Source organism: Mytilus trossulus, chromosome 5, assembly GCF_036588685.1.
Source record: "Mytilus trossulus isolate FHL-02 chromosome 5, PNRI_Mtr1.1.1.hap1, whole genome shotgun sequence".
In the NCBI taxonomy this organism is placed as follows: Eukaryota; Metazoa; Mollusca; class Bivalvia; order Mytilida; family Mytilidae; genus Mytilus; species Mytilus trossulus.
This window is the reverse complement of record NC_086377.1, coordinates 63,838,698-63,852,682: the sequence shown is the minus strand read 5'-3', so window position 1 is coordinate 63,852,682 and position 13,985 is coordinate 63,838,698. Positions and strand designations below refer to the sequence as shown.

At 32.3% G+C, this 13,985-nt stretch overlaps 1 protein-coding gene across 1 annotated transcript; it reads left to right on the top strand.

Moving 5' to 3' along the window:
* The first annotated feature begins 460 nt into the window (after positions 1-460).
* LOC134718183 (uncharacterized) lies at positions 461-12,775 on the top strand. The gene is made up of 5 exons (XM_063580675.1): positions 461-586; positions 1,573-1,830; positions 4,677-4,742; positions 9,362-9,604; positions 12,508-12,775. Exons 1-5 carry the CDS (start codon positions 475-477, stop codon positions 12,747-12,749), a joined length of 921 nt encoding a protein of 306 aa, XP_063436745.1. The 5' UTR covers positions 461-474; the 3' UTR covers positions 12,750-12,775.
* Positions 12,776-13,985: the final 1,210 nt, after the last annotated feature.

The following is a 13,985-nucleotide window of genomic DNA, read 5'->3' as shown; positions in this document are numbered from 1 at the left end:
TGACAATGAACAGAAAATATGTCTGAAGTATGTATTATTTTAAAAACAAAGTATCTTCTCCTAGGGTATATCCGTGAAACATTTTTGTTTTGAATTTATACTTTGTGAGTATAGAAATTATTTAAAAATATATGTGCTGTTATTACAATTACGAATACATATACTTTTAAATATTTTCCACTTCCATTCGCCACACCTGTTTTGTTGCTGAAATGCATACAAATGTAAATACCAATACTTTTTGATGAATGAAGTCGTTTAATGAATCATTGAAGTTATACATTGTTGAATACATTTAATTATGTGTGTATACACATTGGGTTTAAACATGTTAAATGTCCACTATTCGTTCCCCGTCTTACCTGACTGCTCATGGATTAAATTTGAATTATTCCCCTTTGTTCTAACTTATTCATAGTTATTGACTTCAAAACACGGTTGATCGTTTTATGCAAAGGAAACCATTTAAAGGACATGGGCTGTTTGCAAGTATTCATAAATGCTATTGTTGTAGCTTTGATGGCTATATACGTGTATGAAAATGAAAGAAAAATGGAGAAAATGTCGACCCAGCATGATCAAACAGGTAATGAGAAGTAAAACAAATAGAGGACTTTGTGTTTCACTAGTACTTTATTTCTTTACAGGTTAATAAAACATAAATGAAACGATCGTAGTTTGTCAAGAAATGGCAAACATAAATATGATAAATATTTCCTTTTATGTTCAGGTCTGTTGACATCTCTGGCTTTCATATGGTTTGAGAAATTATGTTAAAAGTACATCTAGGCAAGCAATTAACATAGACGAATTTAAGCAAGTGTTATTTTCACCAATTTACTAGCTATTTGTCAGTTTACAGTAAAAAAAATCAAATATGATTTGATAATTTTGTCTTCGGAATGCTCTCTGGTTGTTCTATTCCCTTCATTTTCTTTATATCTATAAACACTTTTTTCTTATCCCAGGTATAAATTACCTTAGCCGAATTTGGCAAAACTTTTTGGAATTTTGGATCCTCAATGCTCTTAAACTTTGTACTTGTTTGGCTTTATAAATATTTTGATATGAGCGTCACTGATACGTTTTATGTAGACAAAACGCGCGTCTGGCGTACTAACTTATAATCCTGGTACCTTTGATAACTATTTACACTACTAGGTCGATGCCACTGCTGGTGAACGTTTCGACCCGAGGGTATCACCAGCCCAGTAGTCAACACTTCGGTTTTGACATGAATATCAATAATGTGGTCATTTTTTTAGAAATTTCCTGTTTACAAAACTTTGAATTTACCGAAAAACGAAGGATTTTCTTATCCCAGGCATAGATTACATAGCCGTATTTGGCAAAACGTTTTTGAATTTTGGATTCTCAATGCTATTCAACTTTGTACTTGTTTGGCTTTATAAATATTTTGATATGAGCGTCACTGATAAGTCTTATGTAGACGAAACGCGCATCTGGCATACTAAATTATAATCCTGGTACATTTGATAACTATTTGTGATCTTTTTAATCGAACAAATTGATGTTTTTAAAATGTAACATGATATGTAACTTATATAATAGAAAAGGAGATCGATGTATTAAAGATAGAAGCTAAAAGGAAAGATGACCACATGAAAGAGTTATTATCAACAAAAGCAGAGACAGAGAAACTAACCCAATTAGAAAATCAACAGATCGAAGGAACAAAAAAACTAACTGAAATAGAAAATCAACAAATCGCAGGGACAAGAAAACTTACTGAAGTAGAAAAGCAACAAATCGCAGGGACAAAACAAATTGCTGAAGTGGAAAATCAACTTCTCAAGTCAAATGAAAAAGGTTCGGCGCTATATTTTAAGTAATAAGTTATATATATAGCACGACTACTTTTACGAACTAACTTATTTAATTCACGAAAAGCGTAGCTTTCAGTGGATTAAATATGTAAATGAGTCAGGCGTATCTATATATGATTTGTAACATTAATGGGCTATGACACATGTTAAAGGCAAAACCCTAACCAATAAAACATTTCTGCACTTTTAGATACGTCAATTAAATAGTGGCGTGATACTATATAAATAAAGGCAACAGTAGTATACCGCTGTTCAAAACTCATAAATCCATGGACAAAAAACAAAATCGGGGCAACAAACCAAAACCGAGGGAAACGCATTAAATATAAGAGGAGAACAACGACACAACACCGAAACGCAACAGCACACATCTGATTTCAGAACTTTAATGTCAGTTTGATTTGTTTGTCCGATAAAGGTACGTTTAAAATTCAAAGAATTGTTGCCGTTTGATTCATACTCGATACTCATTTATTTTTTCCTCCCAAAAATTCTGGAAAAAGGGTGTGTGGCTGGGAGAGAAAAAAAGGGGGGGGGGGGGTAATGCAAAAAAATATTCTATGATTATTTGCCATCAAAACATAATTAAAGACTTGTAATTTCAAAAGACGTTGTGATAAAAAGGAAACATATCCTTATATCCAAAACTGGGGAAGATCGGTTAATTGATTGCGTGTCGAATTCATGTAAGGTCCAGGGACAAATGTTTGAAGCTTGTACAATACATGAAAAAAAACTTGATGTGTGGGGAGGGGGGGTATGTTTCCTTTTCTTCTCAAATGATATTCTGGTCCCCAATTTGATGGAACGTTTTTTTTATTCTGGTCAAGCAGATGACAAAAAAATAAGTTCTGAATCCAGCTTTTTCCCATACTTTATTGTGTTAAATATTGAACAAAATAATTTGATTGATAGCGTTGAAAAACTTAATAAGGTTGATCACGCTTTGTGCGAAAACAAATTTCCGACTGAGACAAAAAAACATAGCCTCCTTGAGGTTCAAATTGTTGCTCCCTAATTACTACCCCAAGGTTGCGGAGCTAGACTGTGCATTAACAACTCACTATCTTATATATATAAAAATGGAGATGCTTGTAATAGGTTTGATTAACTTTATTTACCATATATGCGACTTAAACGACTCTTTAAAAATTGAAGATGAATAAGGTCTGATTTTTTGGTTGTAAAACCTGGATGAATACAAATGTTGTATTTTTTTTTATCCCAACCGGTAATAGGGGGGGGGAAAGTCATAGCTTATTTCTCGAGTATCACTAAATTAATAATGTAATCGATGTCCGCTTCAATAACTATAATTTACTTAGAAAACATACAAAATGTTAAACAATTAATGTTAAAATATTATTTTCTAAATATTGGATAATGACATTAAAAAAATCATCCAAAATTTTGAAAATCAATTGAGAGGCTTTGATATTTGTTTAATTTGGGTTTATAAATTTTTTTGAGGGCAGGTATACTATTCATAGAACATACTATCTCCACGTACATATTATTCAAAGGGCTAACTGAACTGTCCTCATCATTTGGCGTCCGTCGGATGAAGAAACTTATATAGGTCCTCTCCGCTAAATATCCACAAATTCCAATTCTTTAACCTGTTTTAACAGAAAACATTATTTGAGCAAATATTGAATACATTTAAGAAATACATAAACACTTAAACATGGTTATTTAAACTTTTTGATGAAGTGATATTTTTACAAATCATTAAGTTCAACGTAAAACAATGTAAAAAAAAACCACACACTTAAGTATTTGTGTATTCACGACGTTTGGTGTACATGTAGATGGACTGTTTATCGTTTACTTGAATGCTTATGGATCTCATATGAATTTCCTCTATGGTCTTTGTTATTGATAGCTTCAAACAAGAAAAAGACGATGTCCGGTTTGTATATCAACTTCCCGAGCAATTAATTGAAGACGCCAATTAAACGATTTGACTTTTGCATTAGTCTATATCAAAGGTATTGTTGTAGCACATATATTTTACATGTGCGAAAGTGAAAGAAAAATGAGAGAAACATTAACCATACATGTTCCGACAGGAAATAATAAGTACTAGTAAAAAATCAAAGAAAAACAATCATTGATGTCAAACTACATTATACGACTTCTATGAGATGAATTCGAAGAACACATGCATATTGATAAACCAAATAATTTCAAATTTCATAAAAAATTTAAAAAAAGTAGAATAACCAACATACCGAATTCCAAAGAGAAAATGGAAAGTCCCTTAACAATTTTCCAGTTTGTGTACTTATTCATATATGCACGTCTTAATATGTGACAACTTCATGACAGACATTTTTCTCTCTCGGCAACATGTCGTTCAGGTATAACCCAATACTATATAGTATAACTCTAAATAACAAAACAACAATATCAAATCTGCAAATTTGCAGAAGCATATTTTGTTCGTCCCTAACCGGGATTCGAACTCGTGCTATTTAGATATCGAGACAACACTGCCTGCACTGTGTCCAGCGCTTTAGAACAATCGATCACCTAGACTGAACTTATAATTCTGCTTTGGGTACCCAAGTGTTACATTCCCTCGTCAATGGAATATAGAGTAACACAGTACATGCTATTAGACATGAAGATGAATGTATTGCAGATAAGCTTAATATCTATCGTAAGATACAGTCACAAAAATAATTATTTGGATAAGTATATATTAACAAGTGACAACTCTACAAACCATTGAATCACCAGTGAAGGTGATACAGGCTGAAAACACTTCTACATTCTAAATTACTATGAATATATTTGCTCCAAGTTTCTTGGTGTTTTTTTCAGGGGTGACATACATCAGATGGGGTAAGACAAAATGTGATGGAAATAACACTGAAACAATATATTCAGGTAATTTAAAAATAAGAAAACAATTGTTTATACTTAGTTCCCACTACTCTTTTCACGAAATTTTACGAATGCCATCACGAATTGGTTGACCGTTACAGAATATCCGTTTCACATATGTTCCAAATATGACCTACCAAAGTACACTATTTACCGGGTTTGTAATAATATGTGCAACACGACATGTCCCACATGTGGAGCAGGATCTGCTAACCCTTTCGGAGCACCTGAGATCACCCCAGGTTTTGGTGGAGTTCGTGTTGCTTAGTCTTTTGTTTTCTGTGTTGTGTCTTGTGAACTATTATTTGTCTGTCAGGCTTTTTCTTTTTTAGCCATGGCGTTATCAGTTTATTTTCAATCTATGAGTTTGAATGTCCCACTGGTATCTTTTGGCCCTCTTTTATGACAGTAAATCGAGAAATACTCTTTGGACGCACGGCATTAATAGAGTGTTATATTCATTGGAAAGCAAGCTTAAAAGAAAAGTCTCTAAATTGCAAGTATTTTAGTGTACACATGTTTTAGAAAATCACCATACGACCCACTGATTGCTGGGATAACCTTCTACTTTTTTTTCAACAAATGAATGCTTTCAAACTTTCCGTGTTTTTGGTTCTGATTATTATTTTTATTTCACCATTTAATTTTTGTCTCCAATGTTTCTTATGTCTAGCAAAATGTCAATAGACATAGTGCATTTGATATCGAACTGTTATTGTACTTTGAAACTCACCCTGTTCAACCGAACACATTTTAGTATGAAGTTCATCGTCTGTTAAAAAGTAATATCCAAAGTAATCATGTTTCTTTACATCGGGATATGGTAAACTATTAGAAAAACATGGCAGTTTTGTGTAAAATTCATTTGAATTACCGCTAAGCAACACGTTCCTCTCGTATCTACCGTTTTTTTGTTGTTGTCTTCTCTGAATGTTGATGCTTTTTGTAACATGCCAATTCTGCGTATATGCAGCTAGGTCATAAAAAGTTATAAATTTAAAACAATTATCAACCAAATCGAATGATGTGCAACAAAGACTAACATTTTTGATTTAATTTGCTAGATTAATTAAGGTTGTACCCAACACCTTTACTAAAATTAATTTGGCTCATTCAATTTTCATAAAATTTTGACAAAATATTTACTTTGACCCTTTGACAAAAATATAATAATTTCAGAAAATTTGAACCAAACGTTTTATCAAAAAAATTACACTGGTTATATAGCAGTTTAACAAACACTTATTTTGATTATCAAGAAGCTTAATATTCCCTTAACAACACAACGTAATTAAAACGTTTAGCTGATTTTACAGAGTTATCTCCCTGTAGTGTTAGGTACCATCTTAATACAGGCTCTAATCCGATGCAACCCTCAATGCAAATTCATCGTGATTATGAACAAACTGACGCGCCGGTCAAGTAAGTTGTGGTAGAAAGACTATTTCGAAAATCAATATCATGTATTTGACTATCTGGAACATCTGAAAATTGGTACATGATAGGAGCTTAAGATTTACAATGTAAATGATTTCTTCCATACTTCTCTTACCAACATGCTGCACAGGTTATCATTTCCCCCCAAATATCAGTAAAACAAGATTATAATCAGTTCTCTCCATAAATAGTTGAATACGATAATGTGCATTTGCTTGTATATTCAAAATCAAAGGTTAACACATTCAGTTTTGAAATAGTCGATTGCGGTTTTCAAACTTGTAATCAACATTGATCAATGTTCAGTTTACTCAGTTACTTTAGGCTTTCAATCATAGTTTTTATATAATGAGTTAATAAATTTATGGTTTCCACCAACTTCCGGTTTAGAAAATGTAACTTCCGGTCTCAAATGATAACTATATTTTCCAATGATTCCAAAAATATATGTTTTTTTATATGCTTGTGCTTGTAAAAAGGGATATAATTGGTCTATCTTCGGTTTATAAAATGTCACTTCCGTTCTCAAATAACATTTTTTTTCACACCGATTCCCCAAAAATATAGTTTGTATATACTTATACCTGTAATAAGGAAATAATTTGCTACTTCTGGTTTATAGAATGTCACTTCCGGTCGCAAATGATAGGTTATTGAATGCCCATTTAAAAATATATTGTTTCTATGTACTTTTCCATAAAATAAGTGCAAACATTACTACTTCCGGTTCTTTCAAGGTATCATATCTTCATCACAGTGTAACAAAAATTTTGTACTAGTTGGTTTATATAACTATTAAAGTGTCAGAGAAAATGCTAAAACAAACAAAGGTTAAAATTAAGAACATGAACTTAACTTTTGATCTTGAATTAATTTTCTAAGATAGGAACCAAGGACCGCAAATAAAACGATTTTACGTTTATACGGCTAACGATTTATGAGTTACAAAAAAACATAGCGACACATTATTAGGTTAAGGTAGATAACTCCTATAAGATTTCATCAGATCTCTTACATCTAAATCAGCCAAAACAATTCTGAAGATGTAACAAACAAATGAGAAAAATAATTTTCACGTTATCTTTTTTGGTTACATAGGAGATACATTTACAAAAAAACAGTGTCTGGGAAGATAAAAAAACTGTTCGTTATAATACCCAAAATATCTAAGCGATATGTTGCAAAACTACTTTATACCGCAAGGAAAGGATTTGCCGGAAGAAGAAAAAAGAAATAATAATCGGAACAAAATCAATAAATCTTTCCAGGGAAAATAGGAAAGATCTATATATAATATTGAAAAAAGGATAACGATCGATGTTGCTCTGATTTCGAATCGCTTGATAACAATCGATTCGATCTTTCGTCCGCCTTACAATTTACATACAATTTATTGGATTAATCAAGTCTTATTCTGTCGATTGGATTGAAACTACAATGTACGATCGAAACAACTGGATATAGAATTTACAATAAATATAACAACGTTAACATTTTTATTTCAATTTTTCACTTTTAAAGAAGGCCTTTTGATTATGAACAGGTTTCAACACATTCATCATTTCAGTAAATTCGCCATTCACACTTTTCCAATCTTAATCTTAAAGCTTTTGCAACAACAATTATCAAACATATTAAGAGAACAAAACTGTTTTGATCAGAATCAAGACGATGTATATCAAATTTCCAGCGTTTATCCCCGCCGACCCCTACCTTATCGAATATACCCTCACATCAATTGTTTATTTGTTTACGTTCTTAATTTGCATACGTATTTGCTAAGCAAACATTCAAGAAATCAATAGTTCCTACCGTACAGAGGTGTATACGCGTTCAATATTATCTCTATTTCGACTAGTTAACTGTCCCCATGATTATGGATCTTGATTGAACAACGATATCAATGTGTAAGACCAGAAGTGATTTACTATTATGTAAGAATGATTTGAGGGTATATTCGGTAAGGTAGGAGTCGACCTGAATAAACGCTGGAAATTTTAAATGCAAAAAGAAATTGAAGGTTCGCTAGTTAGGGACAAACGTATTGCCTTGCAACAGGTAACCTACGAAACACCCATAGTTGTTAAATTGTAGTTTAACGTGTTTTATGTCCACTTTTGATAAAAATTGAGAAAGTTATGTATTTGATTTTCTGGTGCAATGGTATATCTCCTTATACTACTATGAAACTAGATTTAAACACTCGAAGAGTTTTTCAGAACTCTTATTTCTATCTCCAAACTCCTATTATAATATAATGTCTAATTCGTCTTGTTGCATATGCCCAAGAAACTTTCTCTCCCTCACAATATTGGAAAATATATGCTCTTCAACTTTGAACTTGTTTGGCTTTATAAATATGTTGATATGAGCGTCACTGATGAGTCTTATGTAGACGAAACGCGCGTCTGGCGTACTAAATTATAATCCTGGTACCTTTGATAGCTATTTACACCACTGGGTCGATGCCACTGCTGGTGGACGTTTCGTCCCCGAGGGTATCACCAGCCCAGTAGTCAACATTTCGGTGTTGACATGAATATCAATAATGTGGTCATTTTTATAAATTTCCTGTTTACAAAACATTGAATTTTACGAAAAACTACGGATTTTCTTATCCCAGGTATAGATTACCTTAGCCGTTTTTGGCACAACTTTTTGGAATTTTGGATCCTGAATGCTCTTCAACTTTGAACTTGTTTGGCTTTATAAATATTTTGATATGAGCGTCACTGATGAGTCTTATGTAGACGAAACGCGCGTCTGGCGTACTAAATTATAATCCTGGTACCTTTGATAACTATATACAGTTGTATAGTGAATTGATTTACCCACATGACACATAATTAAACCAAGATTATAAATAAATCAATTAAGCATATCGTTTATATCTATATTTCTCTCTTTTCATTTTGCTCCGACATGTTCAGCTTATATCACATTTGTGCATAATCTCGTACATTTCCTATGTCAATGCTTCTGTTATTACAATTTACGTCACAGTATGCATTGACTGTACAAAAATTTCATTAGGCTGATTGACCTCGGGTAAACCGGTTAGTCTCATTCATATGAAGGAACTCGATATTAGTCTATTTAGTCTGAAAATGAAACGAAAACAAACAATAAGTTAAAATTTTCATGAAGTTCGGTATTTTTTTTGTAATTCTACTTTTTAATAACAGGTCAAGTAGGTGGTGGTCACTACTCACACACCGGGGCAAGCGTAAACTACGTATGTTTACCTGACAACCCAGACGTCGCACTCCCGCTCAAAAAAGGTGGTGGCTACGCTATTCTGTATGGGGCAGAATACGAAATATTTGAACCAAACAAACCAGAAGGAATCAGATCTGGTATATCAGATCATGACGTTGCTTGTGCAGCATGTCTAGCAAAAGGAAAACAAATATCAATTATGATACCAGGTAAAATATTAAGATTACAGGTTTTTTTAATTTTTACTGGGATAATTGTTTTTCAATAGAAAACAGACAATTGAGAAAAAAATATATATTTGAGATAAAACAAAACTAAACAGAACCATTAACATCAATTTCTTATGATAAGCACACGAATGTTGTTCAATTGTCTGTTACAAGACAAAATGTCTGTCCCTATCTAAAATATACCCTCAATTTCCAGATCTAGTATTGCATTTCGTTTTTGATTTTTTTTTCGCCCTGAACATGCAATAATTATGTGCCACTGGACATTAAACAACTAATAATCAAACGTTTTATTTAGAAAGAATTATAGTCTCAGACAGTGTTTGGCAATTCGTTTGATGCGTTTGAGCTTTTGTTTTTGAAATGTGATAAGAACTTGCCGTTTTATATTTTCCTTATAGAGTCTTGTTTTTTTCTACTTTCCTTCTTTGTTAAAACTTACTCTCATGTGTTACTATATTTGAGAAACTACGTTACAGCAGTGCGTTGAATTCAAGGTTAGAAATATTTGATGCAAAGCTTAGGTTGCCTCCTCCGACCACCAAAATCAGTTACTTAGTATTAAAACAGAACTAAAGATCAAGGCCCATACTTTCTGTCTATTACACAAAACTGTAAAAACAATGTATTGAAAGGATTATCAAAACAAGAATAATTCTTACTCACGTTCTGTAATATTCATAGAAATACAAAATATTAATACAAATTGATAAGTTGCCATAACCGTAATCTTAGTAAAGGGAGGCTAGGTCCAAATGTCTCCCCACATTTTTCGCAAACTCCAGGTGAACCGCCTCAACGAAAGGGTGTTTGAACTTTTAGGTAGTTGTGCGTTCTGTTTTCCATCGTGTCTGTAATCAATATATTAGAACATATATGACATTGGACGTTCTGCCCGTGTATAATCCTTACATCTTACATCTTTCCGTATACAAAATATAACTTGTACGAAAATTAATCAATAGATTCATCGATATACATTGGAATAAGAAAAAACTTCACCCACAAAATAAAAAAGAGAAATGTATTGCTGAATAATTGATTATTACTACCTCAGTTTTCTGAAAACTATGATGTACCACAAAATAATGGGAAAATCAGAAGGGATTTCAAAGAAGCCAGTGTCTCCAGTTTTCTGAGTTCTAAATATTCCCAACTTTCTATTTATTTGGAAATTATTTAATAAAAGTAAAAACCAACTTTGAATGAAATAGAATCCTAGGTCAGTCCTATATATGAAATTGGTTTGCAGAATGTTTTTTTAGTAATCAAATGTTGTTGCCTTGGGTAGATAAATGACACTCTTGGGCGGGCGTCAAAATACATTTGTAATAGGTACGCAACTCTAACTGATTTTCTAAACAAAGGAAAATTTGTGTTAAAATATTAATTAAGCAAAACTGGAGATAACTGTTACTGTGAAAATAGTTAATACATATAGCATTAACTAATTAATATTAGAAACATTGCATATGCACAACCGTATAATATAGACTCTTGAGGTAAATTTAAAACTAAATTAGAAAATAATTAATTGAATCAAAAAGCTTATTTACCTAACATTATGCATTTGGACATGTGAATTATTATCTGGGTTCAATTTTAATGCACATTTTTCCTCTTTGAATATTTATCTCCATACAATCATTATAATACCAGATCCTCCTTTTGCTATGGTTCTTGCAACTCCTGTTTTGTTGTGTCTTAATTATGATAATATATTAATAAAATTGAGAAAGGAAATGGGGAATGTGTCAAAGAGACAACAACCCGACCAAATAAAAATACAACAGCAGAAGATCACCAACAGGTCTTCAATGTAGCGAAAAATTCCCGCACCCGGAGGCGTCCTTCAGCTGGTCCCTAAACAAATATATACTAGTTCAGTGATAATGAACGCCATACTAATTTCCAAATTGTACACAAGAAACTAAAATTAAAGTAATACATGACTAACAAAGGCCAGAGGCTCCTGACTTGGGACAGGCGCAAAAATGCGGCGGGGTTAAACATGTTTGTGAGATCTCAACCTTCCCCCTATACCTCTTATCAATGTAGAAAAGAAAACTCATAACAAAACGCACATTAAAGTTCAGTTCAAGAGAAGTCCGAGTCTGATGTCAGAAGATGTAACCAAAGAAAATAAACAAAATGACAATAATACATAAATAACAACAGACTACTAGCAGTTAACTGACATGCCAGCTCCAGACTTCAATTAAACTGACTGAAAGATTATGATTTCATCATATGAACATCAGGCACAATCCTTCCCTTAGGGGTTTAGTATCATACCATCATAACATATATGAGAAGAACATAACCCGTGTCATGCCAACAACTGTTTTTAGAATAAATGTGTTTAGTTCCGACGCAAAGACCTTATCAGTGACTCAATATTAACGCCAAAATATGCAATCTTTAATGACTTGACAACAGTATCGTAATTATATCCCTTCTTGATAAGTCTATTCAAAGGTTTTGTAAGTTTCTGAGGTGAATACTGACTATACAAAGTATACAAACTAATAATCTGAACTTGTTACCAGAGAACTTCTTCTAGATTTAAACATAAGAATCTATGATCATTTGTCACTAACTAATAATTTTTTAAATTGTATATGAACTAATTGAATTATAAAAGAATCAATAAGGTTGTAATTGTATATGATAATAATGTACATACTTTGAGTAACACTTTAGATCACCACACAACCAATGTATGTATTTATTATATCGTATACATGTATGCGTTATAAATACTTTACTGCAATAATGATTAACCTGTGTCTCATCCCTTTAGCATACTTAAGCGAATAAAATATTTTTAACTAAAACTACAAGAAACGAAATTATTCACCTCAATGTATACAATATTTCAGGAAGAAAAACTTGTTACAATGGATGGACAAAAGAATACGAAGGAATTTTAATGGCAGGATCAACTGTTCATGTTGCTGCATCAGAATATGCATGTGTAGATAAAGCCACTGAAGTCATAGCCGGTGGATCTAAAAACGACAATGGAAAATTATTTTATCCTGTTATAACATCATGTGGCTCACTAAAATGTCCGCCATATAAACAGGACACAGAAGTATTGTGTGTTATTTGCTCAAAATAGCAATGTCAATTTAATGTATGGTCCAATTGAATGAGCCAAATATGTTAGTTACAGTCAAAATCAATGGACGACTGCTTAATTTGTGATTGTTTTACGCCGCCTCAGCACATGAAGGCTATATCAATAGAGCTTAATCAAATATTTGTAGAAAGATAGTTTCTAAAATAAGGCAAAACATCCTTCAATATATAAAACACAAGTTTAAACAAAATTCACTTAGACTACATTGTAAAGCGTATTTTAAACTGGATCAACATATTTATATTTTAGAATATATTGTAATTTCTTCTAAAAACGAAACAATTTTTGTAACTGGAATACTATCAAATCAATCATACATATTATTGACTTTGAAATGCTTCCTACGAAAACATAAACAAATATAAATCAAATGGTTCATGGACACATTTGGAATTGCATGGTTTCAGTATAGGTACACTGCACTTGTATCATTAAGGTAAAAGCACAATATTTTATAAATAACTCTTTGATTGTTGTAGACTAAATACATACATGTTTCGCCTAATTGATTGTTAAATTCATTTTTGTAAGATAAATATATAAGTAGATTTGGCTAACCTAGCAATGAGACTCAAAACACATGTGTACTACTTGTCTTTTATAGATCGTAAATAATTAAGAAAGTCAGTGTTATGGTTTCCTGAATAGCCCTAGTGTTTTATGAGAATTCTTTCAAAATCTGTTAACCAAGAAAACGTTGTTGAAATTGCTAAGTAAATTTTATAATCATTATTGTTATTGATACACTGAAATTTCTCAAAACAGTAGTTTTTGGTTGTTTTCTTTTTATGATCATGCGATTTCCCTGTCTAGGTAGTTTGACTTGATGATTTATCATTGACTTTTTTTTATTAATGTATCCCTGTACAACAAACTACAACAAAAAGCAATTAATCAGACATTGTCTTACCGCCACAAGAACATCAATGACAACCCTTACGCCTAAGCATGACATTTACTTAACATTCGTCGTCCAGTCGCACATTGTTTTGATCTGAGCGTCACTGATGAGTTTTATGTAGACGAAACGCGCTTCTGGCGTATTAAATCATAATCCGGATACCTTTGATAACTATTTATTCCACTGGGTCGATGCCACTGCTGGTGGACGTTTCATCCCCGAGGGTATCAACTAGTAGTCAGCACTTCGGTGTTGACATGAATATCAATTATATGGCCAATTTTATAAATTTGTTGTTAATTAAAGTTTTTTTG

Bases quoted from the DNA above. Each gene is read 5' to 3' on its own strand.
- LOC134718183 (XM_063580675.1), top strand. From the start codon at position 475: ATGGGCTGTTTGCAAGTATTCATAAATGCTATTGTTGTAGCTTTGATG. The intron at 587-1,572 runs GTAATGAGAAGT...CTTATATAATAG, and splicing joins GACCCAGCATGATCAAACAG to AAAAGGAGATCGATGTATTA. The intron at 1,831-4,676 runs GTTCGGCGCTAT...TGTTTTTTTCAG, and splicing joins TCTCAAGTCAAATGAAAAAG to GGGTGACATACATCAGATGG.